Source organism: Aythya ferina, assembly GCF_964211825.1.
Source record: "Aythya ferina genome assembly, chromosome: 5".
NCBI lineage: Eukaryota > Metazoa > Chordata > Aves > Anseriformes > Anatidae > Aythya > Aythya ferina.
In genome coordinates, this window is record NC_140301.1 from 45994249 (window position 1) to 46019462 (window position 25214).

The 25214-nt window shown below is 65.5% G+C and overlaps 5 protein-coding genes across 8 annotated transcripts; 4 read left to right on the forward strand and 1 right to left on the reverse strand.

The window, feature by feature from the left end:
• Positions 1-636: 636 nt before the first annotated feature.
• FNBP4 (formin binding protein 4) lies at positions 637-11958 on the forward strand. Of its 2 annotated transcripts, XM_084522666.1 has the most exons (17): positions 637-817; positions 967-1047; positions 2037-2173; positions 2310-2502; positions 2641-2791; positions 2871-2985; positions 3066-3425; positions 3793-4003; positions 5811-5929; positions 8218-8322; positions 8627-8760; positions 9076-9173; positions 9725-9903; positions 10373-10606; positions 10763-11296; positions 11383-11540; positions 11744-11958. In XM_084522666.1, exons 1-17 carry the CDS (start codon positions 688-690, stop codon positions 11832-11834), a joined length of 3030 nt encoding a protein of 1009 aa, XP_084378792.1. In that variant the 5' UTR covers positions 637-687; the 3' UTR covers positions 11835-11958. The 2 variants fall into 2 exon arrangements, with proteins under 2 accessions (XP_084378792.1, XP_084378793.1); XM_084522667.1 differs by lacking the exon at positions 9076-9173 and having other exon boundaries at positions 639-817; positions 10290-10606.
• A 140-nt stretch (positions 11959-12098) lies between these two features.
• On the forward strand, positions 12099-15844 carry AGBL2 (AGBL carboxypeptidase 2; the record flags this gene model as incomplete). The annotated part of the gene is made up of 12 exons (XM_084520322.1): positions 12099-12281; positions 12370-12433; positions 12517-12645; positions 12771-12980; positions 13067-13174; positions 13253-13403; positions 13488-14255; positions 14323-14485; positions 14563-14689; positions 14817-14914; positions 14990-15087; positions 15160-15844. Exons 1-12 carry the CDS (start codon positions 12252-12254, stop codon positions 15842-15844), a joined length of 2631 nt encoding a protein of 876 aa, XP_084376448.1. The 5' UTR covers positions 12099-12251.
• Positions 15845-16038: 194 nt separating this feature from the next.
• MTCH2 (mitochondrial carrier 2) lies at positions 16039-19265 on the forward strand. 3 transcript variants are annotated; one of them, XM_084522668.1, is made up of 13 exons: positions 16040-16215; positions 16352-16436; positions 16525-16631; positions 16712-16738; positions 17029-17082; positions 17170-17227; positions 17367-17418; positions 17496-17555; positions 17953-18046; positions 18144-18188; positions 18300-18367; positions 18666-18741; positions 18873-19265. In XM_084522668.1, the coding sequence occupies exons 1-13, from the start codon at positions 16129-16131 to the stop codon at positions 18957-18959; spliced, it is 900 nt and encodes a 299-aa protein (XP_084378794.1). In that variant the 5' UTR covers positions 16040-16128; the 3' UTR covers positions 18960-19265. The 3 variants fall into 3 exon arrangements, with proteins under 3 accessions (XP_084378795.1, XP_084378796.1, XP_084378794.1); XM_084522669.1 differs by lacking the exon at positions 16712-16738 and having other exon boundaries at positions 16039-16215; positions 16525-16643; XM_084522670.1 differs by lacking the exons at positions 16712-16738; positions 17029-17082 and having other exon boundaries at positions 16039-16215; positions 16525-16678; positions 17154-17227.
• Positions 19266-20006: 741 nt separating this feature from the next.
• Positions 20007-21576, forward strand: NUDT8 (nudix hydrolase 8). The gene is made up of 4 exons (XM_084522672.1): positions 20007-20239; positions 20339-20471; positions 20949-21026; positions 21112-21576. Exons 1-4 carry the CDS (start codon positions 20013-20015, stop codon positions 21355-21357), a joined length of 684 nt encoding a protein of 227 aa, XP_084378798.1. The 5' UTR covers positions 20007-20012; the 3' UTR covers positions 21358-21576.
• A 238-nt stretch (positions 21577-21814) lies between these two features.
• Positions 21815-24710, reverse strand: NDUFV1 (NADH:ubiquinone oxidoreductase core subunit V1). Its single transcript, XM_084522671.1, has 10 exons — positions 24570-24710; positions 24399-24481; positions 23648-23818; positions 23388-23571; positions 23123-23312; positions 22733-22945; positions 22489-22655; positions 22338-22419; positions 22109-22254; positions 21815-22010 (listed from the first exon to the last, which is right to left on the reverse strand). The coding sequence occupies exons 1-10, from the start codon at positions 24621-24623 to the stop codon at positions 21927-21929; spliced, it is 1374 nt and encodes a 457-aa protein (XP_084378797.1). The 5' UTR covers positions 24624-24710; the 3' UTR covers positions 21815-21926.
• Positions 24711-25214: the final 504 nt, after the last annotated feature.

The window sequence follows — 25214 nt, forward strand, 5'->3', positions numbered from 1 at the left end:
TAGCACTATAGGGCAGAACAGTTACAGCCCTAAGGGCGTGTGTGGGGGTAGAATGGGGCTTACAGCCCTGTAGGGCAGTGTGGTGGGAACATCCTCAGGTGATAGGGTGCTGTAGGGCAGCACTCACTATAGGGACTGTTGCTTAGGGCAGCAGGACAGAGCTTTAGGGCAGGACCCTGCTTATGGGGTAGGATCAAGCTATGACCCTAAACAGTGGTTTGCACTGTGGGGGCAGGATCAAGCTGCAACCCCCACTATGGGGCTGGACTAGCTATAGGGTTGGCCTCACTATAGGGAGCTGGACTCCCTCTGGGACCATACTTGCTATAGGGGGGCTGGAGCCATGCCTGCTATTGGGTCATACTTACCATAGGGGACTATACTTCCCATAGGGAGCCATACTCGCTATGGGGCCATACCCGCTATAGTACTATACCTGCTATGGGGCCATGCTCCCTATAGGGGACCACATTTGCCATAGGGAGCCCTACTCACCATAGCACCGTACCAGCTATAGGGCCATGCTCCCTATAGGGCCCTACCCGCTATAGGGCCGTACCCGTTGGAGGACCGCCCCCTCCGGGCGTGTCCCCCCGCCCCCCCGGGCGCGGTGACGCAGCACGCCTCTTCCTCCTCCTCCTCCTCCTCCTCCTCCTTCCCCTCCCTCCCTGCCTCTCTCTCGCCGCCATGGGCAAGAAGTCCCGCAGCGCTCCGTGCCGCCGCCCCATCCTGCAGCTCTCCCCGCCCGCCCCCCGCCGGGAGGACGCGGGGCCGGCGCCGCAGCCCCCCGAGGGCGCGGAGTCGGGCTCGGAGCCGGGTAAACCCCCCCCTCTCCCCCATTTCCTCTCCCCTCCGGGCAGAAGGGCGACGCCTTTGTGTCTCGGAGGCCGCTTCGGCCCCGTGTCCCCCCTCGGGGTGCCCCGGGCTTTGGCCGTGACCCCCCCTTTGTGCCCCTTCCCCCCGCAGACGAGCCCGAGGCGGGGCCGGAGCCGCCCCGCAGCGCCCCCCACCCGCCGCCCCCCGCGCCCGCCGCCGTCAAGCCCACAGGTAAGGGGGGGGGGACCCCAAAAACCCACCCTGCTGACCCCCCGGAGACACACCGCGACCTTCTGTGGTTTTAATGTTATCCCCCCCCGCCCCGTTTTCCTTATACAACAGGGCGGTTGTATAAATTAACTTTATCTAATAACCGTTTTTCTATTGTTTATATATTCCTCGCCCGCTCTTTTTCTTTATATAACGGGGTGGTTGTATACAATAACTTTTTAAACTCGTTATTTTTGTGTTAAATATATATTTTTAACCCCCCTTTTTTTCTTTATAGAACCGGGTGGTTGTATTAATTGACTTTTTTACTGATTATTTTTTCATCGACTGTATTTGTGAACTCCCTCTTTTTCTTTATATATTCCATAAATTATTTTTTGCATGAATTATTTTTGCATAAATTAATTTTTAAATAATTATTTTTTCATTATTTACATGTTGTTTTTTTAAATAAGTAGTGTAATCTCACCCTTAAAGCCCCTTTTATTTGGCGCAGTGCAACATTTCTCTTACCCCCCAGATGCCTTTTTTTTTGGGGGGGGGTGGGGGGGGAGCAGGGTTTTTGCCCCCCGCCCCCCTTCACCGATTTTTGGGGTGCCCCCCCAAGTGCTCTATGGCTGATCCCCCTCAGCAGTTTGGGGTGGCAGATGCTGTTTTTCCACCTATTATTTTGGTGTGTATTTGTTGTTTTTTGTTTGTTTGTTTGTTTTTTTGTTGTTGGTTTTTTTTTTTGTATGTATGTACATGGTTTTTGTTTCCTTTTTTTTTCTTCAAGAGATTTTTTCCCTCTTCCTTCAATTTTTTGGGGGTGGGTCGATGCCCCCTCGGTTTGCAGGTGGGATACAATGCCCGCCACGTCGAGGGGCACTCTCTGCTCCTCGTTTCTCCTGCCTGCGCCCCCCCAGTCCAGGAAAAAACCCATCTGGGGGGGCGCTCCTTTTGCGGGGTCCCCATCCCCTCCCCGCTGAGGGTCCCCTCTCCCCGGCCAGGCGGCCTGTGCCTGCTCGGCGCCTACGCAGACAGCGACGATGAGGAGGGCGAAGCCGCCGAGAAGTCGGCGCGCTCCGGGGACGCGAACGGAAACAACTCGGCCGACATCGACAGCACGCTGGCAAACTTCCTGGCGGTGAGCGGGGGGCTCCGGGGGCTTCCCCCTGCCAGAGGGAGCCGCGGCGGGGAGCGGGCGGCTCCGGGATGCCACCCTCCCACTCCGCTCTCCCTCGCCCGCGGCTTTGACTCGCCTCGCTGCCTTGTTTTTAAAGGAGATCGACGCCATCACGGCCCCCCCGCAGCCCGCTGAGCCTGCTGCTGTGCCTCCCCCCACGCCTCCCCGCCCCGAGCCCAAGGAGCCGAGTGCTGGGCAGCCCGCCGGCACCGGCACCACCAGCGCCAACGGCACGGACGCGGCGCCGGCCCCCGAGTGGCAGTACGACACCCAGTGCTCGCTGGCGGGAGGTGAGCGCTCGCCGCCGGGGCCGTGACTACACGGGGAACCTGGGGAGGTGGCGGAATTAAAGGGGGGGTGACGAGAGCCTTGGGGATGCGATGGGGGTGTCCTGCGAGTGATCGACTCGTCCTCACCCCCCCCAACAGTGGGAGAACTGGAGATGGGCGACTGGCAGGAGGTGTGGGACGAGAACACGGGCTGCTACTACTACTGGAACACGCAGAGCAACGAGGTGACCTGGGAGCTGCCGCAGTACCTGGCGGCGCAGGTTCAGGGCCTGCAGCACTACCAGCACAGGTGAGGGCGAGCTCGGCTGCGCGGAAACAGTGGGGCTGCGTCCCCACAGCGGCCCCTCACTGCTCCTCTTCCTCCTCAGTGCTGCAGCAGCGGGTGCCAACGGGAGCTTCGCGGCGTCTGCGGAGCTGTACCCACAGGAGAAAGGGGCCGCAGCGGGCGGCCGCGGGGCCGGCCTGGCCAAGCCGGTGAAGAAGGTGAGTGGGGCGAGCGGGGCTCAGGCCAGGGGTGTGCAGAGCTGCTGCCCGCAGGCTGACGTGGCTCTCGGACCCCACAGGAGGTGAACGAAGGCGTGCAGGCGCTCTCCAACAGCGAGGAGGAGAAGAAAGGGGTGGCTGCGGCCCTCCTGGCGCCGCTCCTGCCAGATGTGGTGAAGGAGGAAGAGGAGCGCTGGCGGAGAAAGGTGATCTGCAAAGAGGAAGTCGAGCCGCCCCCGGAAGAGGAGGTGAAAGCGGAGGAGGCGGCGGCGGTGGCTGCTGCTGCTGCTGCTGCTCCTGAAGAGCCTGAAGCTGGCAGGGACCCCCTGGAGGACACGCTGCAGGAGGAGCTGTGCAGCGTGGTGCAATCGGGGGAGAGCGGGGAGGAAGAGGAGGAGCAAGACACGCTCGAACTGGAGATGGTGCTGGAGAGAAAGAAGGTACAGGAAGTTCTTTGTCACGTGAATAAGGCTGCGAATAAGGCTGCGGGTGCAGCCAAATAGCAGCTAGGAAAGACCCAGGAGCAGCAGACGCTCGCGTCCCTCCCCGAGCCCTTTGGGAGAGGACCCAGCTCATCCCCCGCTGCTCCCGGTCGGGCTCCTTGCAGAGCTGGAAGCTCGATCAGCTGTGGCTGTGTTCAGCTGCTCCCCTGGCAGTCCTGGAGCTGTTGCTCCATGTTCGCTGCCGTTAACGCCACATCCTGATTAGAGCAGCCGTTTCCCTTTCACGCACAACTCACACCCATGGTTGTCTTCCTGGGGCGGTTTGGGACCCTACAGCGCAGCTCACCGGCTCGTGTCTCCGCAGGCAGAGCTGCGTGCCTTGGAGGAAGGAGACGGCAGCGTTTCAGGCTCCAGCCCGCTCTCTGACGGGAGCCAGTCGGCCTCGCAGGATGCGACCCGCAGGCTGGCCTCCAAGCGAGGGAAATGGAAACTGTTTGTGGGAGCTGCCAGCCCCGAATCCACTAGTCGAGGCTCCAGCAAAACGGGCCGGGAGAGCCCGGAGGCGGGAGAAGCAGGTAATTCGAAAGGCTCCCTTCGGAGGGAGGCGCGGGTGCTTGGAAAGGCCGCAGCCCTCTCCTGCCGGGGCCTCTTCCCCCCGAAGATGCGGCTGGCCCGCAGCCCCGCGCGGCGCGTAGCGGTGCCGGGAGGCGAGGTACGTGCGCGGGGCAGGAGGGCCCGGCCGCGGGGTGAGAGTCCCACGGGCACAGGGACAACGAGGTGCTCTGCCAAATCCTCTGCTTTCTTCTCTAGCTAAAATATTAAGCAGAACGCCGATACTGGGCGTGTTATTGGAAAAGAGAAAGCAAAAGTGTGGGGAGCGGTGGCTTCATGCCCTGCTGCCTTCTGCTTTCCTCCCGATGCTCTGAACCCTAACTAGGCTATGTCGGGAGCTGTTACCTCCTCTGTAAGCTCTGTCTGTGCGTTGTGGGGGAGCAGTCGCTGTGTTTTAGCAGCTGAGGTGTCCCCTGAGAGCCATCCGGCTCTGCACCCAGTGCGTACAAACCTAAGGCAGGACCTCGCTGCGAGATGCCCCTCGTTCCTACGAGGCTGTTTCAGGAGAGGTGCCTGAGCAGCGACCACCCCGCACCCTGCGCCTTACTGAATGCCCACGGAGCTGCTCGTGTGCCCCTGAGCTCTCCGCTTCCCATGCGGTGCCAAGAGGCCTTTCAGGGACCTCTGCCCAGTGGGCGTTGCAGAGCACCACGTAGATTTATTGCCTCGGGGAAATGGCACGGTCGTGGCCACTGCAGCGCGTGTTCCGGTGGCTGGAAGCTCCCCGGCTCTCCCCAAAACACTTTGGGAGAACAAACGGCGTGTGCCTGGCTGCCGACCCCTCCTGGGAGCGCAGCTTCAGGCCAGCACCTGCCTGCCTCGTAACGGAGCAGCGCAGCCCCTCTTGAACATAAAATTTGCCAAATAAGAGCCATCAGCTTTTTCTAGTGAAATCGGGTGTGGAAGTGCCCTGTGCCCATAGCAGGCTGCGTCCTGCTGCAGCGGGAGGCGGCATGAGCCTGGTTAGGGGCTGCTGTGACCCTGACGTGTGCGTGCCTCGTGCAGGGGTGTGATCAGGAGCCTCGCTGTGGAGCTTGCATGAAATCGGTGACTGTGTGTGTCCGGGTGGCCCCCGGGGGGTGGTTTTGCCACGGGGCTTTTCCCTGTCCCTCGTGGGCTCGCAGACAGAACGTGCCTGGGACCGGCTGTCATGCAGCAGTGCTATTTTCCCCCTTGGCATCCCAAGGGAACGTGAAGCTGTTACTGCAACCTGTGTAATGTCTGTCTGCACCCTGTACTGGGGGGTAGCAAGGGGACCGAGCGCCAGGAGTGCGCTGCTTTAACCTGAGGGCTTTTGGTTGGGGTCCCTGGCACTCGGGCAGTTACTGAGTTGCTGCTGTCCTGTGATGTTGCCCAAACAGGACGTTATGGTCAAAAAGCAGCTTTTTGGGAGTACTCTGGTCACTCTGATAATTGCCTCAACCTGCTTAACACGTGACACGTCTTGCTGACGAATTATTAAGCTGCAGGAGTTTCCTGATTGCCCGCCCGGCGGCTGGCTCTCCCTGCACTTCCTTCAACCTTCGCTGCAGGCTCTCTGTTGCTCTTCCTGTCCTCACATCCTAGCAGCTGTAATTCACCGATTCCTGTTCTTCTGGAAGAACCATGACCATCCGACATAGAGGGTCTGCAGCCCTCTCTGCTTTTGGTTTCAGGCTTTTTTTTTTTTTCCCAGCAGCGGGCTTTGGCTCTGGCAGCGGCGCATGGAGCCCGGGCAGCGCCGCGGTGGCGGCAGGACACGAGGTTCACCTCTCGTTTCTTCTCCTGCAGCCGCGGGCACGGAAGCACCCGATGTGCATTCAGACAAAGAGGCAGAGTCTGAGGAGCCCCAGGAGAAAGCCAAAGCACAAGGGGCACCAAAAATAGAAGAAGAGGAGCAGGACCTAAAGGTAATGCAGGTGTGCGCGCGTGAGACCGCGTTCGGCACGTGGCGGGGACAGCAGCAGGGTGCTCCCCCCAGTGCTGCGGGGCTGTTGGGTGCTTTGGCCCCCCCCCAGGCAGTCGGTGCTGGGGCTTTGGCTGTTTTTGGGGAAGGTGGGGGCAGTTTTGACACCTCAGGCTGCAGGAACAGCTTGCCTCGTGAAAGAGCAGCTGTGCAGGATTGGGCCAGCATCTCTGTCGCTCCGTATCCTGTCTCCAGCAGGAGCCAGCAGCAAAGGCTTGAGAGAGCCTCTTAAAAGAAAAAAAAGGGGGGTGGGGGCACAAAGAACGGCCCCTGGGTCTTGTCACAAGAGAGAGCAAACGCTTTTGTCTTGACTTGTTGATACTAACGCCGTTACCGTCCTGCCTCCAGGCCGAAGACTCCTCGTCCGTAACCTCTGTGTCCGGAGGCTGCCAGTGTTCAGGTTCTGCCCTGTACCTGGCATTACTTTACGGAGCAGCAGTTGGCTGTTAGGTGCAAACTGGGGAAGCCCCGGGCATTTCTGCACCATCGTTCTGATATTTTCTCTTCAGGGGCTCAGTTTGCCTTGCTGACTGCGGCTGAACAACTCCCAGAGCTCCTCCTGGAGCCGCATCAGTTGCACGCAGAGCTGCAGGTGCTGGGTGATGGTTACGCAGAGTGCCAGGGGAGATCTTTGTCCGTCCCAACCTGTCCCCTTCACTCCCCAGCCACTCACTACTGTGAGATCTGCGGCATTAAATTCGACTCCTGAGTGATTTCATTCCGTTTGCAAACTTTGTTGCCTCTGTTGGCCGTGTCCTTTATGGATGTGGTTTCCTAATGGATGTCCTTTATGGATGGGGAATTGCCAGCTCATGGTAGAACCCCAGTAGAAACCTTCCGCAGAGAAACCTCGCACTTATTTCTTAGTCCTTACTTCCCCTCATTTAATCACTTTTACAGAGAGAAAGAGCTTTACCATCCTGGTGACAGATTTAGCCTCTGTCCCATAAAAAAACAACTCTTAACGAGTTTTGAGATGTGATGTTCCCTGCACAGAACCAGCGAGCCTCCTCTAGCGTAGCATATCCATGAGGCTTTTGTGGTTTTTTAATTTATTTTAAAAAAAAGCAAAAAAAAAAAAAGCCTGCAGCGAGGATCACGCGCGCTGGCTGCTGTGTCCCAGCCGGCTGACGACAGCCTTTCAAACCGTCACATTTGCTGTCGCCTTTTCTTCTGGTGCTGGAGGTGCTCTGTGTGACGGACTGGTTGCCGTAGCGTGGTGGTTTCACGTGCAGGAGCCCTCTAGCGCTGTTGGAGGAATGCCATCTCCTCGGGTAATTTGTACCGCTCGCTTCGTCGGTTCGGGGTCGTCTCTCTCCTGCCAGCCTCTGGTTCGTAGGAGATCCTCCGCTGCGGAGCTGCCCTCAGATGTGGGACCTTCCCGGCTTCTCGTAGGGATGTCGGTGTGGGAATTCATTTCCCTGCCTCAGGCTCCTCTAGCACGGCTCGTCAGCCCGGCCCGGCCCTGTCCCTGGGGACAGGCGCCACATTGTTGGCTTTGGGGACCTTCCAAAGCCTCTGCTGAAGAATGACGGAAAACAAAAATTGTTTCAGAGCCGTCCTTGAAGCAATCAGTCACGATGTCCTCGGAGGCATCTGTGCTGCCCTTGATCGCTTCCTGGCTCGTTACTTGCTCTCAGCCCCTTCCCTTCGGTCATGTCCCAGTGCTGCGCCCATCGCGGAGTTCCCACTCCTGCGGGGTGCTGGGGTTGAGCCCCCGGTCACTGCGGGCAGGTCTGGATCTTAACACAGCCCTGGCCCAGCTCCTGAGTAAATGCAGAGCGGGCACAGCAGCTCTCTCCGCACTCCCAGCTAGTTCTGTGGGGAGTGGCGATTTACAAAGGCTGCGGATACGTCCCGGCCCATTTCCTTTGGGAAGTAGCTGAAAGACTTTTATTGCACGTTTTATGCCGTGGCAGTAGCTCTGCCGTGACTCCAAAGCCGGAGCGCACCGAGCCGTTGGCTGGTTTGGAGCTGGGGGCCGCCATGCAGAAAGGGGCTCGCCCAGAGGGGCCACCCCGCGCAGATCCCATCCCGGGGGGTGCGGGAGGGAGCGGGCTCGAAGGAGGGGGCAGCGCACGCCGGTTCCAGGGGGATTTCCTCACCCAGCCGTGCCGAAGGACCGCGGAGAGCCCCCGGGACGTCCTCGAGCCGCGGGGCTGCAGCGGGCGCAGCAGCCTTGTGACGCCGCCCGAGCGCGGCTCTTGACTCTTTCCCCTTTCTCCCTGGCAGTTTCAGATCGGAGAGCTGGCAAACACTCTGACTAGTAAATTGGAGTTCCTGGGCATCAACAGACAATCTATCTCCAACTTCCACATGTTGCTGTTGCAGACAGAGGTAACCAAGCCTTCGCCCCTCGCTCCGGCCTTCCGTCCCGAAGCGGATCAGATACTGTCCGCCGCTCGAGCGCCGAGGGCCGGTGCTGCGTGAAGCTCGTGGCGGTGCCGCGCGCCCGCCCGCCCGCCTCCTGCGCCGCAGGGCCCTTCCTCCGCGGGGGGCGAGCATGGCTTTGCGCGGAGGCGGTCTCTTCCTCCTGGCCCCCCGCGTCCCGTGCCGTAAGGGAGCCTCCTGGACCTCGAGTCCTGTCCCGAGGGCCGCTTGCAGCCCCCCTCAACGGCTTCCCCCGGTTCTTGCCCTCTAGACCCGCATTGCAGACTGGCGAGAAGGTGCTCTCAATGGAAACTACCTCAAACGCAAACTTCAAGACGCAGCCGAACAGCTAAAACAATACGAAATAAACGCCACCCCTAAAGGCTGGTCCTGCCACTGGGACAGGTACGCGCTCTCCTACCTTTCTCACCTTTCATCTCTGACATCTCAGACATGATTTGTGACCATCACCACCTGAAACGACGTGGCGCCGTCCCTCTCGGAGACTCCGTTAGCGGTGCTGGGCAGGCAGAGCAACTTCCGGCACTTACAGAGTTGGGGCCAGCCGCCAAATTGGAGAATGCAAAGCGAGAGCTCAGTGCTTTGAGACGGAGCCGATTCACTGATTGGACAGAGCTGGTGTTCACTCTCGCGAGTGTAAAGCGCTGCGGAGGGCGGGCCTGGGGGGTCGCGCATGCGAGAGCTCTGTGAACTTTGCAGGATCTCTGGATCACCTCTTCTGACCAACAGCTCTGACAAAGGACAAACTTCAACTCACCGACGGAATGAAGAACAAGATTTCTGTCTCCTGCCAGCAGGTCAGACCCAAACATTTCTTTTTCTATTTGGCTTTCTTGATTAATTTTCCTTTATTTGAAATCTTTGCTCTTTTGTTTTTCAGCTCCCAGATCCGCTCCCTCTCTCTAGCATTCACTGTATGTTTGACACCAAGAGTATCATAAAAGCGACCTCCACGCACCGTGGGCTAGGGGGGCAGCCGCTTCTCTCACTGGGCTGTTCCCCGGTGCCCCTTCTTGGAGGGCGACTTTGAGCCAAGGCAGTGGCTGAAAGTCCCGGTGCTAGCCCGACCTCGCTCTGCTGCACGCTGGCCTGCTTTCTCAGCCCTCCCCTCCCCGGAGCGGGGGGCTCAGCGGTGTTCACGCAGCCAGCGGTGCGAGTCGCTTTGAGCGAGCCGGCTCGGGCCTCTCCTGCCTCTGTCCTCAAAGTTGTTTGTTGCGTTTGAGAGTGGCAGCCCAGCTGCAGAGGGTCTTCCCTGCGAGAGCACACTGCTGTCGTGGGCAGGCCCGCCTCGGGAGTGTCGCTACACGGGGAGGGAAAGTAAAGACTCGTTTTCTTTCTTGTGATTTAGGGAGCATAGACGCTATTTCTATGTTAACGAGCACTCAGGAGAGTCGCAATGGGAGTTCCCCGACGGGGAGGACGAAGACGAAGGACAGCAGAGCACCGACAGAAAAGCCGACGGTCCTCCTAAACCACCCCCCAAAGAGAAAGGAGAGCGTGCCGGAGATGCCGCCGAGCGCTCCGCAGGTACAGCACGGGGGCGGGAGAAGTGGGGGGGTGCTGGGTTTTGTGCTCCCCAGGAGCAGGTTCCCGTCCATGCAGACACGCGGCGTGGGTCCTGCCGCGCTGGCGGGAGGCTACCACCTCCCCCGCCGGGCGCCTCGCTCACGGTAGCGTTAGCTGAGCCGGGGCAGGCACCGCTCCTGTGTCTGAGCTGTCCCCGTCGGTTGTGGCCGTCCCAGCGGAGCCGGGGAAGGCGAGGTGCTGCGGGGCCGAGCTCGTAGCCTGGCCTCCGCCTCCCCGTTCTGCGGCAGGGCCTTGGAAGGAGGCAGCATGCGCCCGTGCTGGCAGCAGGAGCGGCAGCGCGGTCAGTAGCGTGGGTTTTCAAGCCTGTGTCAATATGTATTCTTCAGGCTCCCTTTGTAAAGAATCCTTCTCAGGCCAAGTCCCTGCTACGTCTCTCATGCCGCTCACTCCATTTTGGACTCTGCTTCAGTCCTCTGTCCCGGTCCTCCAACCTCCCTTGCCTTTGGAAATGCCTCCGCCGCCTCCGCCTCCACCAGATTCGCCCCCGCCGCCGCCGCCACCACCCCCGCCACCGCCTGGAGAAGACGGCGAGATCCAGGAAGTGGAGATGGAAGACGAGGGGGGCGAGGAGCCGCCTGCCCCGGGAACAGAAGAAGACGCTCCCCTGAAGCCTCTCCTGCGCCCGGCTGTCAGCAGCAGCCAGGTGAGCAGCGGCGCAGGCACGCGTGCCGTGTTGGTGTAGGATCCCCAAGCACTTGAGGGCGAGGGTGGTGGTAAAAGGGGAGCGAGGGGCGAGTCCCGGCCCTGTTGGGTTCTGCCCCTCCTGTCTGGGCTCTCACCTCGTTGCCGTCCTTTGCAGGGAGCCGCTGAACCCAGCCCTGCCCCGCTGCTCTCCGCCAAGCCTCAGAAGCGGAAAGCCGCCGAGATGAACCCGGGGCTGCTGCAGCGAACGGCCACCATCGGCAGCTGCCCCGTCATCTACAGCCAGCCCCTCATGGCCGCCAGCAAGTACCAGCCTTCGGCCGTGCCCCTCGCCTCCCTGCGGCCACGCCAGCGGCTGCAGGGCGAGCTCCAAGGCCGCGCCAACCTCCGCCTCGCGCCGGGACACGCCGCCGGCCCCCAGCCCGCCGGCCTGGCCATGCAGCCCGGCTACTTGGGGGTGACAGCGCCCGCGGCGCCTTCCCTCATGAGCTACTCGGAGTGTGCCGTGCCTGCCAGCCTCGCCGCCGCCCCCGCTGTGCCCCTGGCCCCGGCGCGCGGATCCCTGCCCACCACCAGCGCTGCCGAGCAGCCGCCGCCCCCCCCGCCGCCCCAAACGCCCCCGCCTCCCACCCCCAAGGCGCCACCGCCGCCTGAGAAGCCCGAGAAGCCGAGGAAGGGGCGGAAGGACAAGGTAGGAGGATGTCCCTTCGCCCTTCCCTTGCCCTCTTGCCCGCTCCTTGCCCCCACCCTCACCACGGACTTGAATTTCCTGCACAGGGCAAGAAGGGCAAGACGAAAATGCCGTCTCTGGTGAAGAAGTGGCAGAGCATCCAGCGGGAGCTGGACGAGGAGGAGAACTCCAGCTCCAGCGAGGAGGACCGGGAGACGACGGCACAGAGGCGCATCGAGGAGTGGAAGCAGCAGCAGCTGCTCAGGTACGGGCCCGGGAGGCTGTGCCAGAGCCGGCAGCACTTCGTCATGCCGTGCTGCTTGGGTGCTCACATGGAGAGGCGTTTATTTGCCTCCCCCTTAAAGGGAGCGGGATTTGGGGTCTCTGGCTGGGAGTATGAGGGGATGGGGTGCTGGGGAGCATCCCCGTGCACCACCGGCGTGCTGACACCCCGCTTTGTCCCCGCAGTGGCATGGCGGAGAGGAACGCCAACTTCGAGGCGCTGCCAGAGGACTGGCGAGCGCGGCTGAAGCGGAGGAAAACCGCGTCGAGCACATGAGGCGCGCGCGCGCGGAGCTCTTTTGTTGTTTTTTTTTTTGTTTGTTTTGTTTTTTTTTACAGTTGTACAGTTTAGAGCCCTTTACGACTCAAATCGTTGTCCAATAAATTGTAGCAGTTTGGGACGTGCTGTCTGCTTGAAGGGGGGCTGTCCCTGCCCCTCGGCAGGAGGGTGGTTCGGGGTGGGATTGCAGGCTGGGGCCAGAGCACCACCCCCGCTTTGGGGACGGGGGGAACCTTGCCATGGCCCCGCTCCTCTGCGTATCTTCCAGGGATAACAAAATCCCTCTGGCTCCTTTCCCAGCTCCTCTCTGGGACCGCCCCGTCCCTCCCCGCTGCCACCGGTCGCTCAGCGACCGCGTTGTGAGCCCTGTTGCACTGCCAGGGCCGGGAGGAGGCTCGGGCACGGCTCGCGGCCATGGATCCCTCGGGGTACCCCACTGTGCAGGTCAGGGCCGGGGTTTGGGGGAGGAGGGCTGCTGGCTGCAGCCCCTGGGGGATCCCTGAGCAGGGCCTGACCCCGCTGCCCTGCCCAGGTGGTCCCCGAGCCCTATGACAGCTTCATGCGCTGCCACCTGCGCTACTACGGCTACTTCCGAGGTGAGCCCGGGGCTGTCCCCCCCCCTTTATCCCCTGGGGTGCAGGATTCCCCCGCTGGGGCTCCAGCACGGCTCTTCCCCCAGGCCAGAAGAAGGGTGGGAAGCAGAGCCCCGTGTCCCCACGAGGACACCCCGAGTGCCACCACGCCGAGGCGCCTGGCCTGGGCAGCGCCGGCCCCGGCTGCCGGCAGCACGTGGGGAAGGAGCCGAGCTGTGAGTGAAGCCCCCCGGCACCGGGCTGTGGGGCTGCGTCACCCCTCACGGGGTCCTTGTCCCTGCCTGGGGGTGGCAAGTGGTTTGGGGGGTGACACCAGGAGTGCCGTCCCCAAAATTTGCAGCCCGTGCTCCGCCAGTGCCGTGTGGTGAGGCCGGGAGCCCCCCAGCCCCTCCTGCAGCCCCCAGGGCGCTGGAGCTGGGCCGCTCGGGGGGCTGGGGGTTCCCCGGGGAGCCGCGGGCTCTCTTCGCCCTCCCCTCGGCGCGAGGACCCCTGCCCGCTCCCCGGTGGCCCATCGAGTGCGAAGTCATCAAGGAGGCCATCGAGCACATCGGTGAGGCAGCCCTCCGGCCTCTCCCGCCCTCATCCCCGTGTCCTCAACCCCTGCGGTGACAGCGGGGCGCATCTGTGTCCCCCCAGAGTGGGTTCCCCCTGAACCCGAGCCCTTCTGCCAGCCCTCGAGCCATGAGCAGGCGCCGGCGGGCAGCAGCGAGGAGCAGGGCACCATTGTCTACCACCTGAACCCAGGTAGCACCCGTGGGTGCTGCTGGCACCCTCCCCGTCCCCAGGCCGTCCCCTTAGGTGCTGAACCCCGCTGTCCCTCAGTGCCCCCAGGCTCCTGCTTCACCCGTGCACGGGCTGGGGGAGCCCCTGGCCCCCTCTCCTCCCCGGCAGCGGCCCTGGAGGGCCCCCAGGACACCACGCTGCTGTTCGAGTCACGCTTTGAGAGCGGCAACCTCCAGAAAGCCGTCAAGGTGTAAGAGCAGGGCCGGGGTGGGGGCAGCTGGAGGGACGTGGCGGCGGGGCCGGGTGCCGCAGTGTGGCCCTTCCCCCTGGGCAGGGGTCCCTACGAGTACGTGCTGACGCTGCGGCCGGACTTGTACACCGCCAAGCACACGCAGTGGTTTTATTTCCGCGTGCAAAACACCCGGCGAGACGCCGTCTACCGCTTCACCATCGCCAACCTGGCGAAGCCCAAGAGCCTCTACGGTGAGGGCATGCGGCCGCTGCTCTACTCGCAGCGGGACGCCCGCAGCCGTGCCGTCGGCTGGCGCCGCGTCGGGGACAAAGTCCGCTACTACCGGCGGGGCGGCGGGGAGGAGCCGGCCACCTTCTGCCTCTCCTGGAGCATGCGCTTCCCCCACGACGCCGACACCTGCTACTTGGCCCACTCCTACCCCTACACCTACTCGGACCTGCAGCGCTACCTGCGGGCGGTGGTGGGTGACCCGGTGCGCTCGCGGTACTGCGCGGTGCGGGCGCTGTGCCGCAGCTTGGCCGGCAACACCGTCTACCTGCTGACCATCACCGGCCCGGCCGGCGGCGCGGGCAAGCGGGCGGTGGTGCTGAGCGCCCGCGCGCACCCCGGCGAGAGCGGCGGCTCCTGGGCCATGCGGGGCTTCCTCGACTTCGTCCTCAGCGCCGCCCCCGACGCCCGGCTCCTGCGCCGCCTCTTCGTCTTCAAGGTGGTGCCCATGCTCAACCCCGACGGGGTGGTGGTGGGCAACTCGCGCTGCTCCCTGGCCGGCCGTGACCCCAACAGAGCCTACGGGACGGGGTGCCGGGGCTCCTTCCCCGCCGTCTGGCACCTGCGGGCCATGGTGGAGAGGTGAGGGTGGCGCACGGGGGAGCCGGCGGGCTGGTGCCGGTGGCCGCATCCTGACGGGAGCCCGCAGGCTGCTGGCGGAGCGGGAGGTGGTGCTGTACTGCGACTTCCACGGGCACAGCCGCAAGAACAACGTCTTCATGTACGGCTGCGACGGGGGCCGGGCCGGGGCGGCGCCGCGGTTCCTGGAGCGCGTCTTCCCCCTGATGCTGAGCAAGAACGCGCCCGACAAGGTGGGCTCTGCCTTATCACCTCCCTGGGGTGATATCCAGCATGTCCCCCGCCGCGCTGACCCTGGTGTCGGCCCCAGTTTTCCTTCCCCAGCTGCAAGTTCAAGGTGCAGAAGAGCAAAGAGGGGACGGGCAGGGTCGTCATGTGGCGTTTGGGCGTCACCAACAGCTACACCATGGAGGCGGCCTTTGGTGGCTCCACGCTGGGTGAGGGGCCGTGCGGAGGCACCGGGGACGGCGTCGTGCTGGGGAATGGGATTTCAGCCCCGAGGATGGGCTCTGGGTCCTGGCTCATGAAGCCGCTGCTCGTTTTCTTATCCCGTGTCCCCTCCAGGTGGGAGGAACTCACACTTCACCGTGGAGGACCTCAAATCGCTGGGCTACCACCTCTGCGACACCCTGCTGGACTTCTGCGACCCCGATTCTGCCAAGGTGGGTGTGTGGGTGCCCAGGGCTGGTGGCGCGCCCCGTGGTGGCGGTGGCAGTAACGCTGGCTCTGTCCCGCAGTTCCAGCAGTGCCTGGCAGAGGTGCACGCGCTGCTGCGGCGGCGGCTGGGCTCCGGTGGGAGCTGGAGCGATGTCCCCACCTCAGACCTCGAGTCCAGGTACGTCCCGGTGACACTGCCTTGAGGCCGGCGGGCCCAGCGGAGGCAGCAGCCATCCTCTTCCTCATGCAGCACCAGCGGCTCTGACAGCTCCGTGTCCGAGGGACCCCCGGCACAGCCCGGGAGCTCCAGGGACCGGGAGGGACGAGGCGCCCGGGAGGAGGTGCTGGTGCCGGTCCGCCACCCAGGGCGGCTGGAGCCAAGGCGGAGGAAGCGGCTGCGGAGCCGCAGGGCGAGGAATGCCCTGCACCGGCCAAACCCCATCCGCCAGAGCCCCGCCGGTGCCCCCGTGAGCACGGTTCACCCCTCCCCTGCCCCGTGGCTGCGTCCCCACACTGCTCCCAGCTCGGGTGGCACCGTGGGGGCTGCACCGAGCCCCTCCTTTGCGCTCCCCCAGGTGCCACCGTGGTCCCTCAGACCCCGGGGACAACCGCGGGTCCCCAACACCCCCGGGGGAGGCCGTGGGGTGCCGGAGGAGCCCGAGCAGTCGCGTGGAGCCGTCCCCCGTCCGCCCGTCCCCGCCGCAGCGGGAAAGGGGTCCCGCGGCCGTGGTGCTGCTGCGGGGGACGCCCGGCTGCGGGGGGACACGAGGGCCACGGGCCCTGCCCGTGCCAACACCGCCAACACCACCACCACCGCCGCCGCCACCTCACGGGGCACGGCCGTGGCACTGCCCACACCGGGAGCTGCCGCTGGTGGTCGTGGGGGGCGGCCGGGCCCCGCCAGCCCCCGCTGCTACGCCTGCGCCCAGCGCTAACGGGGCCGCGTCCCCCGGTGCCTGCCGGGCTCCCCTTTCCCCCGCAGGCCCCGGGGGCCGCCACCTCCCCCGCCCGGTGGCCCCTCGGGCCCCGCCGCCATGGCGGCGCCTCAGGCCTCGAAGGCCGCGGCGGTGGCGCAGGCCGCGTTGCCATGGCAACCCGGGCCGGAAGCGGGCGGCGGGCGCGGCGGAAGTACCGGGGGCGGAAGCGGAAGCGGCGGCCGTGTCCTTCTGGGCCGTGGCGCCGGGGCGGCAGCAGGAGGGGCAGCGGGAGCAGCGGCAGGATGGCGGACTCGGCCTCTCAGGTGCTGCTGGGCTCGGGGCTGACGGTGCTGTCGCAGCCGCTCATGTACGTGAAGGTGCTGGTGCAGGTAAGGGGCGGCGTTACCGGCACCGGGGCAAGGCGCCGGGATCGGTACCGGTACCGGGGGGGGGGGTGTTGGGGCCGGGTCTGGGCCCCGCGGGCTGCCCGGGATGGCGGGGACTGGGCCGCGCCTCTCCCCGCAGGTTGGCTACGAGCCGCTGCCCCCCACGCTGGGCCGCAACATCTTCGGCCGCCAGGTCTACCAGCTGCCCGGCCTCTTCGCCTACGGTGAGTGAGCGTCCCCGGGAGCCCGGTGGCCGCGGGTGTGCCCTCCGGGTTTGGGGCCCCGACGCGGCCTGACCCGCGTCTCCCCCAGCCAAGCACATCGTGAAGGTCGATGGGAGAGCGGGACTCTTCAAAGGCCTCACCCCCCGGCTCTGCTCCAGCGCCATCGGCACCGTGGTGCACAGCAAAGTGCTGCAGGTACCGTGCCCTGTGAGCCGGCCCCCGCGGGGCTGTGTCTTCCCGTGGTGCCCGCTGACCATGTGCCCTTCTCTCCGCAGCGGTACCAGGACGCCGAGCAGGCTGAGGTACGTTGGAGGAGGCTCTGGTGGTGAATCCTCCCCTCCCCTCCTCCTCCCCTTGTGTCCCCAGCAGCTGCTGCTGCCAGGCAAGGCTGTGCCCTGCGGGTGTGGGGATTAGCAGCAGCAGCCCAGCACGGAGCTGGCTCTTGGTGCCGCCCCAGTGAGGCTTGAGAGGAGAAGCAGGGTGCTGCCAGAGCTGGAGGGGCTGGTGCTGGGGGGCTGCGCAGCCATGCCTGAGGAGAACGGGGTGAGTTTTGGGGTGCTGTACCCTGCCTGACGCCTCTGCCCGTCTCCAGCCAGGAGCCAGCAAGAAGGAGCATGTGTCCTCGCTGGAGCAGGTCCTCAAGGAGGTGAGGAGTGCAGGAAGAGGAGGGTGCTGGGCTGGGCAGCTCTCTCCTGCCCTTCCTCCCCTCGCTGACAGCCCCTTTCTTCTCCAGACCTCCCGAGAGATGGTTGCTCGCTCCGCCGCGACCCTCATCACCCACCCATTCCACGGTAGGTACCCCCGCACGGCCTTCTCTAGCTGCTGCTCCTCCCCATGGACAGCCCGGGCGCTGGGTGCTGTGGTGTCCCCACCGCCCCGCAGCGTCCCTTTGTCCCCTGCTGACCCCGCGTCGCCTGGCTCTGCCCGCAGTGATCACCCTGCGATGCATGGTGCAGTTCATCGGCAGGGAGACCAAGTACAGGTACGGGGCGTGGGGGCAGCCGTGGGGTGCCGTGTCCCTGCGTGGCGTGACCTCTCTGCTCTTCCCTCCCGGCCCAGTGGGACACTAAGCGCCTTCGCCACGATTTACCGAGAAGAAGGCATCCTGGGATTCTTCGCGTGAGTGCTCTCGATGTTGAATTTGTGGGGTCAGCAGGATCTCTCCCCAAAACTGACAAGCCTCACTCGTTGTTTCTTGCTTTGTCCAGCCTCCCATCTCCTCACCCAGTTGTACCAGGCCCTAATTCTGGCGCGTAGTGCCTGTTGTGCACTGGGGACATTGTGCCTGGGGACATTAAAACTCTCATCCTCCTCCCACAGCCGGCAGCTTGGGGCACTCTGAGTCACCACAGCCCTTTTCTCCCAGTCATGCATGCATTCTTCCAGCCAACACAGGCTGTTTTTTTCCAAGCCTCTGTGATCCCAAGGCACGGGGCTGCCCAGTTTCACCCAGCTGTTGGGCAGGGGGCTGCCCCCTCCTGTTCCTAAACCCGCTGCCTCTTCTCTCCTCTTCCAGCGGCCTCATCCCCCGGCTCCTCGGAGACATCCTGTCGCTCTGGCTCTGCAACATGCTGGCCTACCTCATCAACACGTACGCGCTGGAGAACGGGGTAGGGGCTCGGTGCTGTGCGGGGGCAGCTGGGCTGAGGGCGGGCACGCAGGTCCCTGCTCTGCATCGGGGCTGAAGCTGCCTCCCTCCTCCCCCAGGTCTCCATGGCGGAGATGAAGAGCTACTCGCAGGCAGTCACCGGAGTAAGTACGGCCCCCGTCTGGGTGTTTGCACACCCACATTTGTGACACTGTCACCCAGGAGGCTCCTTGGAGGGGCTGGAGGTGCTGAGCAGCCCTGCTTTCCCCCCGCAGTTCTTCGCCAGCATGCTGACGTACCCCTTCGTGCTGGTCTCCAACCTGATGGCCGTCAATAACTGCGGGTGAGCGTGCTGCCACCACCTCCCTCGCCTCCCGCGCTCCCCCCGAGGGCGCGTGTGTGCCCGGAGAGGTTAGCGAGAGCCATCCACGCGGGATCAGTCCCCAGAGCTGCCTTTCCAAAGCTCCGAGTGGTACAGGAGGGTTTCAAACCCGTTGTGGCCGTGGGTTCGATCCCTCGCTGCCTTGGGGGGCTCGGAGGGAGCCGGGCACGCCTGAGCCCAGCCCCAGGGCGCTGTGTCTTACCTCGCCTGCTCAGCCCCGGGTGGAAATAACCCCGTGGTGCTCTCCTCCCCTCCCCAGGCTGGCCGGGGGCCTGCTTCCCTACGCGCCCACCTACTCCTCCTGGCTGGACTGCTGGAGCCAGCTGCACAAGGAGGTGAGGGGCTGGGGCCGCCGCACCCCCTGGCCACGACCGCGGGCTCAGGGGGAGCCCTGCGGTTCTCTGGGGCTGCGATGGGGTTGGGAGCATCCCGGCCTCACCCCGCACTAACCCCTGTCCCCTTCCAGGGCAACATGAGCCGAGGGAACAGCCTGTTTTTCCGCAAGGTGCCCGCAGGGAAGCGATACGTGTGGGAGGAGAGGAGGTTCCGCTGAAGAAGCTGAGAGCGGAATCGCGAAGCTGAGGCCGAGCTCCGGAGGCAAAGAATTATGCGAGAGTTGTGATTTCTATACCGTTTTTTTAAAAATCATTTCATCCTGAGAGACAAAAGGTGGCCGTGTGAGAGTGTCTGTCGTGGGGCCGGGGGCTTCCTGCAGGAGAACCCGCACTGCCCCAGCCCGTCCCCGCTGATCCCAGCCGATCCCCAGCACCCTTTCCCCGACGCAGCCGCCGGAGCCGTGTCCCCGCTTTGTTTCGGCAGCGGAAATTCCACCCCAAGATAATGGCACCCGGAAACATGACCCTGCTCCGTCTCTGTGTCCTTGTTTTAACGAGCGGCCGTGCCGACCTCTCGGGCTGCGGGAAAGCGACGGCCCGGGGGCGACACACCTAGTGCCCGGCTTGCACACCTACTGCCAGGGTTGCACGCCCAGCAGGCGTCTTCCCCAGGTGGAAGGAGGCTCGCACGGGCCGTGAGAAGGCGCCGTGGCAGCAGGGAGCTTTGCACACCTGGCGGGAGGGTTGCACACCGACTGGGGGCATCGCACACTCGGCAGGAGCCCTGTGCCTGGGTTGCACACCCCCGGGGAGCACTGCACACCCAGTAACTGGTTTACACGCCGAGCAGGCAGCTCTGCACACCCAGCGGGGGCACTGCACGCCCCGTGACTGCGTTGCACGCTCAGCAGGAGCGTTGCACGCCCCCTGGGAGCATTGCTCGCCCTGTGACCGGGTGACACGCTCAGCAGGAGCCGTCACACTCCCGCTGGGAGCACTGCTCGCCCTGTGACCGGGTTACCCACCGAGCGGGAGCACCGCACGCCCCGTGCCCATCTCCCACACCCAGCAGAAAGTTTCCAACCGCCCCTGGGACCGCTGCGCACCCCATGACCGGGTTTCACACCCAGCGGCAGCCCCGCACGCCCCTCGCTCTATTTTCTCGCGCTCCTCCCGCGGTGCGGCGCTCCCGGGAGCCCCGGGGGGGGGCCGGGCCGGTGCCGGTCGCCCTCCCCTCGCCTTTTTTCCCCTCCCCTTCCCCCGGCGGCGCCATGGCGGGGCCGGGCTGGGGCCGCGTCCCCCCGCGCCGGGGGTACCTGAGCGGCGGCACCGAGCGGCGCTGCCGGGAGCTGCTGGCGGCGGCGGGGGGCGGCGGAGCGGCGGCGGCGGCGGCGGGGGCGGCGGTGCTGGTGCCGCTGTGCTCGGTGCGCGGCCGCCCCTCGCTGCTCTACACCCTGCGCTGCCGCCGCCTGTCCGGGCCGCACAGCGGCGACGTGAGGTGAGTTTGGAAGGGGTGTCGGTGATTTCGGTACCCCCCCCCCGGTTTCCTCCGGTCACCCCCCCCCTCCGGTTCCTCCGTCGTCTCCGCTCCTCGCAGCTTCCCCGGGGGGAAACGGGAGGCGTCGGACAGCGACGCGGTGGCCACGGCGCTGCGGGAGACGCGGGAGGAGCTGGGGCTGGAGCTGGGCGAGGGCAGCGTCTGGGGCATGCTGAGAAGTCTGCCCGACCGGGTACCGGGCACCGGGGGGCGGCGGGGGGGAGCTGGGGGCACGGGGACAGCGGGGTCGGGGGAGGAGGGTTGGGGGAAAGGGGAGAGGGATAGAGGGGACACGGGGGGCTGGGAGGTGGCCCGGGGGTGCCTGGGGACGTGGGGTGGTCAGGGGCACGGTGACAGGGATGTGGGGATAAGGGGACATGGGGCTGGGAGATGGGGCAGGGGGCACTGGGGATGTGGGGGATGAGGACACTGGGGTCAGGGGTGAGGTGGTGGTGGGGATATGGGGCCAGGGGTGTCTGGGGACATGGTGGCAGAGATGTGGTGGACAGGGTGGTTGCTGTGTAGGACATGGGGCAGAAAAGTGGGACAGAGGGGATGGGGACGTGGGGCACATGGGTGTCCAGGGATGGCTGTGGGGGCTCCAGGTGAGCGGGGACAAACTTTTGTCACTTGTCACTCCCCTGCCCCTCTGCCGCCCGCTCCCTTCCAGCAAGGGATGCTGGTGGTCCCCGTCGTGGCCAACCTGGGCCCCCTGGAGAACCTGAAGCTGTCCCCAAACCCCGAGGAGGTGGGTGACCGCACGCCGGGGAGGGGACACGGGCACTCCGGACCCCCTTCCATCCCCGTCCCCGTGCGTGTCCCCGTCCCCGCAGGTGGCGGAGACCTTCACACTGCCGCTGGCCCACCTGCTGCGGGAGGAGAACCAGGGCTACACGCATTTCCGCACGGGGGGCCGCTACGGCTACACCCTGCCCGTTTTCCTCCACGGCCCCCACCGCGTCTGGGGGCTCACGGCCATCATCACCGAGCTGACGCTGGAGCTGCTGGCGCCCGAGCGCTACCGCAGGAAGACCCACGTGCCCGGCCGCCACCTCGCCGCCCCTCCGCGCAGGGCCTGACCCCAAACCTTTTCCCAGTTTTTGGGGTGCCGCCTGCCCTTTGCAGCACGCCGGGGGTGCTGCCTGTTGGTTTGGTTTGTTGTTTTTTGGGGTGCGTGGGGCTCAGCCCCGCCACGCGCTTGCGGAGAGGGGGCAGCCCCGGGGCTGTCACGCACTCCACGCTGCTGCCCAGCCTGTGACACTGTGATTGTAGTAAAAAGCCATGTTTTAAACCACTTACACCACGGCCTCCAGCTTGCTGGTGCAGGTAAGAGCCCTCCCTGGTGCCAGGGAGCTGCTTGGCTCAGGGGTCCAGGGAGAGGAGGGGAAACGGGGGCTTGTGGGGAGCCAGGACCTCACCCAGGGGGTTCCCAGCCCTTGGCTAAGCCTGGCCACATCGCCCTTTTCCAGGGAGCCTCTGCTCCTGATTTTATGACCGCAGCTTCCTCTTGCACCCCCCAAAGCAGAGAGAGGAGCCTGTGAGCACAGCAGCGTTTATTAAGGAGCCCCCAGCAGCAGCCCCTCACCCCCACGAAGCCCCCCTAGGCAGGGGAGCGCAGTGCCACCCCCCGTCCTCCACCGCTGCCTCCTCACGCTGAGGCCGCTCGAGCTTTGGCCTCCCCGAAGCGCCGCATCCTGTCCTCCAGCTCCGGCCGAAAGTGGCGGATTAGGCCCTGGGGAGAGCAAACGAGGCGGAATTAACAGGGCAGGGCAACAACCACCAGCCGAAAATCCCCCCAAAATCCCCCTCTTGGCCCCCCCAGCCCCGCACCTGCACGGGCCAGGCGGCGCCGTCGCCCAGGGCGCAGATGGTGTGGCCCTCGATCTGCTTGCTGATCTCCCAGAGCGCGTCGATCTCGGCCACCTGCGCATCGCCCCGCACGAAGCGAGCCATCACTTTGTTCATCCAGTCGACGCCTACGAGGAGGGGAAGGTGGTGAGGGTCCCACGGCACCGGCTGCTGCCCCCCCACCCCATCCGTCCCGGCCCCATGCGCTCACCTTCCCGGCACGGGGTGCACTGCCCGCAGCTCTCGTGCTTGTAGAACTCGATGAGGCGAGCGATGGCTTTGACGATGTCAGTCTGGGGGAAAAAGGGGACAGTGAGGGCCCGGCGGGGGCAGGCAGGCAGCGGGGAGGGCTCGTCCCTTACCGATTTATCCATGACTATGACAGCGGCCGTGCCGAGCCCGCTCTGCGCCTGCACCAGGGAATCGAAGTCCATCAGCACGGTCTCGCACACCGACTTGGGGAGCAGCGGGGTGGAGGAGCCCCCCGGGATGACGGCCAGAAGGTTGTCCCAGCCCCCGCGGACACCCCCTGCCAAAAAGAGGGGGGTTCAGGCTGAGCTGGGCCCAGTGGGAACATCCCACTCGGAGGAGGGCCACGGTGCTTACCCGCGTGCTTCTCGATCAGCTCCTTCAGCGGCACCGACATCTCCTCCTCCACCGTGCAGGGGTGGTTGACGTGGCCGGAGATGTTGAAGAGCTTCGTCCCCGAGTTGCGCTCGCGCCCGAAGCTGGCGAACCAGGCGCCGCCGCGCCGGCAGATGGTGGGGGACACGGCCACCGTCTCCACGTTGGCCACCGTGGTGGGACAGCCGAAGACACCTGGAAGTGGTGGGGGCTGAGTGGTGCCAGAGCACAACCGCGTCCCTGTGGTGGGACGGCAGCCAGGCACTGCCCAAGGTCACTGCATCGTGCTCGAGAGGGGCCGTTTGGTGGGGAATTGGGGTTTGTGCTGCCACGACTGGCACACCGGGAGCTGAGGGGAGCTCAGGGACGTACCCACGTCAGCAGGGAAAGGTGGCTTCAGGCGGGGCTTGCCCTGCTTGCCCTCGATGGACTCGATCAGCGCCGTCTCCTCCCCACAGATGTAAGCCCCGGCGCCCCTCACCACAAAGACGTCGAAGGCGTACCCTGAGCCGCAGGCGTCCTTCCCCAGCAGCCCGGCCTCGTACGCCTCCCTGATGGCCACCTGCGGAGGGGACAGCGGGTGGGCACGGGGGGGACACGTCGCCGGCAGCGCCCCGCCGGGCCCCTTGCTGCTCACCTGCAGGTTGGAGGCCTCGTTGTAGAACTCTCCTCGGATGTAGATGTAGGCGGCGCGGGCGCCCATGGCGCGGCCGGCCACCAGGCAGCCCTCCACCAGCTTGTGGGGGTCATGGCGCATGATCTCCCGGTCCTTGCAGGTGCCCGGTTCCCCCTCGTCCGCGTTCACCACCAGGTATTTGGGCCTGCCGGGAAGCGCCGTCAGCCCCCGGTACCGGTGCTCTGGGCGCGCGCGGTGCCGGTGCCGGTGCCGGTCCCCACCTGCCATCCGGGGGCTTGTTCATGAAGCTCCACTTGAGGCCAGTGGGGAAACCGGCGCCGCCGCGGCCCCGCAGCCCCGACGCCTTGATCTCACCGAGGATCCAGTCGACGCCCTTCAGCAGGATCTCCTTTGTCTTGTACCAGTCGCCGCGCCGCAGCGCGCCCTTCAGCCTGCCGGCAACAGCGGGGGGGGGCTGGTATCACCAGGAGGGGCTGGACCCCCCCAAGCACCCCTCAAAGTCCCCCCAGCACCCCCTCCCAGCACCCTTGGGCCCCATCCAGCACCCCCGGGCCTCTCCAGCACCCTCAGACTCCCTCCCAGTACCACTGGGTCCCCTCCAGTAACCCCCAGATCTCCTCCCAGCACCTCCAACCCCCCCCCAGCATCCCCCAGATCCCCCCCACCACCTCTTGGTCCCAACCCAGCACCCCCAAAGCCCCATCCAGCACCCCCCAGACCCTCCCAGCACCCCGTGGACCACCCCCAACACCCCCAGACCCCTTCCCAACACCCTGAGACCCCCCTGCCAGCACCCCCACCCCCCCCAGCACCCCTTGGAGCCCCCCAGCATCCCCCAGCCCCCCATCCACCATCCCCTGACCCTCCCCAGCACCCTCGGACCCCCTCCAGCACCCCTTGGAGCCCTCCCAGCACCCCCAGCCCCCCTCCCCAGCCCCCCGACCCCAATCCAGCCCCCCCAGCCCCCTCCCCAGCCCCCCTAGGACCCTCCCCAGCCCCCCCAGCCCCCACCGCCAGTCGTGCCGCCCGTAGAGGTTGGTGAAGACGCGGTCCTCATCCCGCAGCGAGCCGAACTGCGTCTTCTTGGGCGCCGTCTGCAGGGTGTGGGGGGGGGACACACACAACGGGGGCTCAGCACCGGGTCCCGGGGCCCGGCTGCGGGGTCCCGGTGCCGGCACTCACCGAGAAGGCGGCGGCGGGGAGGCGGCGCAGCGCCTGCAGCTGCCGGGCGGCCATGGCGGGGCTCGGCCCCCCCCCAAATCCCCGTCACCTTCAGGCGCCCCCCGCCGGTGCGCGAAGCACTGACGGCAGCGGCGGGCGCCGGTGGCGCGGCGGTGACGTCACGGACCGGGGCGGGGGGGGGGGCGGCACCGGGACCGGGACCCCCACCGGGACCGGGACAGGCACCGGGACCCCCACAGGGGTTGCTCCGCGCTCTCCCCACCAGCAGCGGGGCCGTGCCCGCGATGCCCCCGCGCCCCCGCTCCCCTCTCCCCGTTAACCCCCCCGGTAACCCCCCCGGTAACCCCCCCGGTAACCACCCCCCCACCCCCCGGTCTCGGTGTCGCTCCCCGGTGCGGCTCGGGTGTCCCGGAGCGGATCCGGTTTCCCGCTGCAATCTCACCCCGGCAGCGGGGGATCGGATTCGGGGGCGGCGGAGTGTGGAAGGAGGGGGGGGACGAGGGGGGGGACACCAGCACCGGGCACCGGGCACCGGGCACCGGCAGCATGTTCCTCTTCTTCCGTGGCTCGCCCCGCCGCGCCCCCGGTAGCCCCCTGCCCGCAGCCCCCCGGGGGCCGCCCCGCCGGGCCCCTCCGGGACCGAAG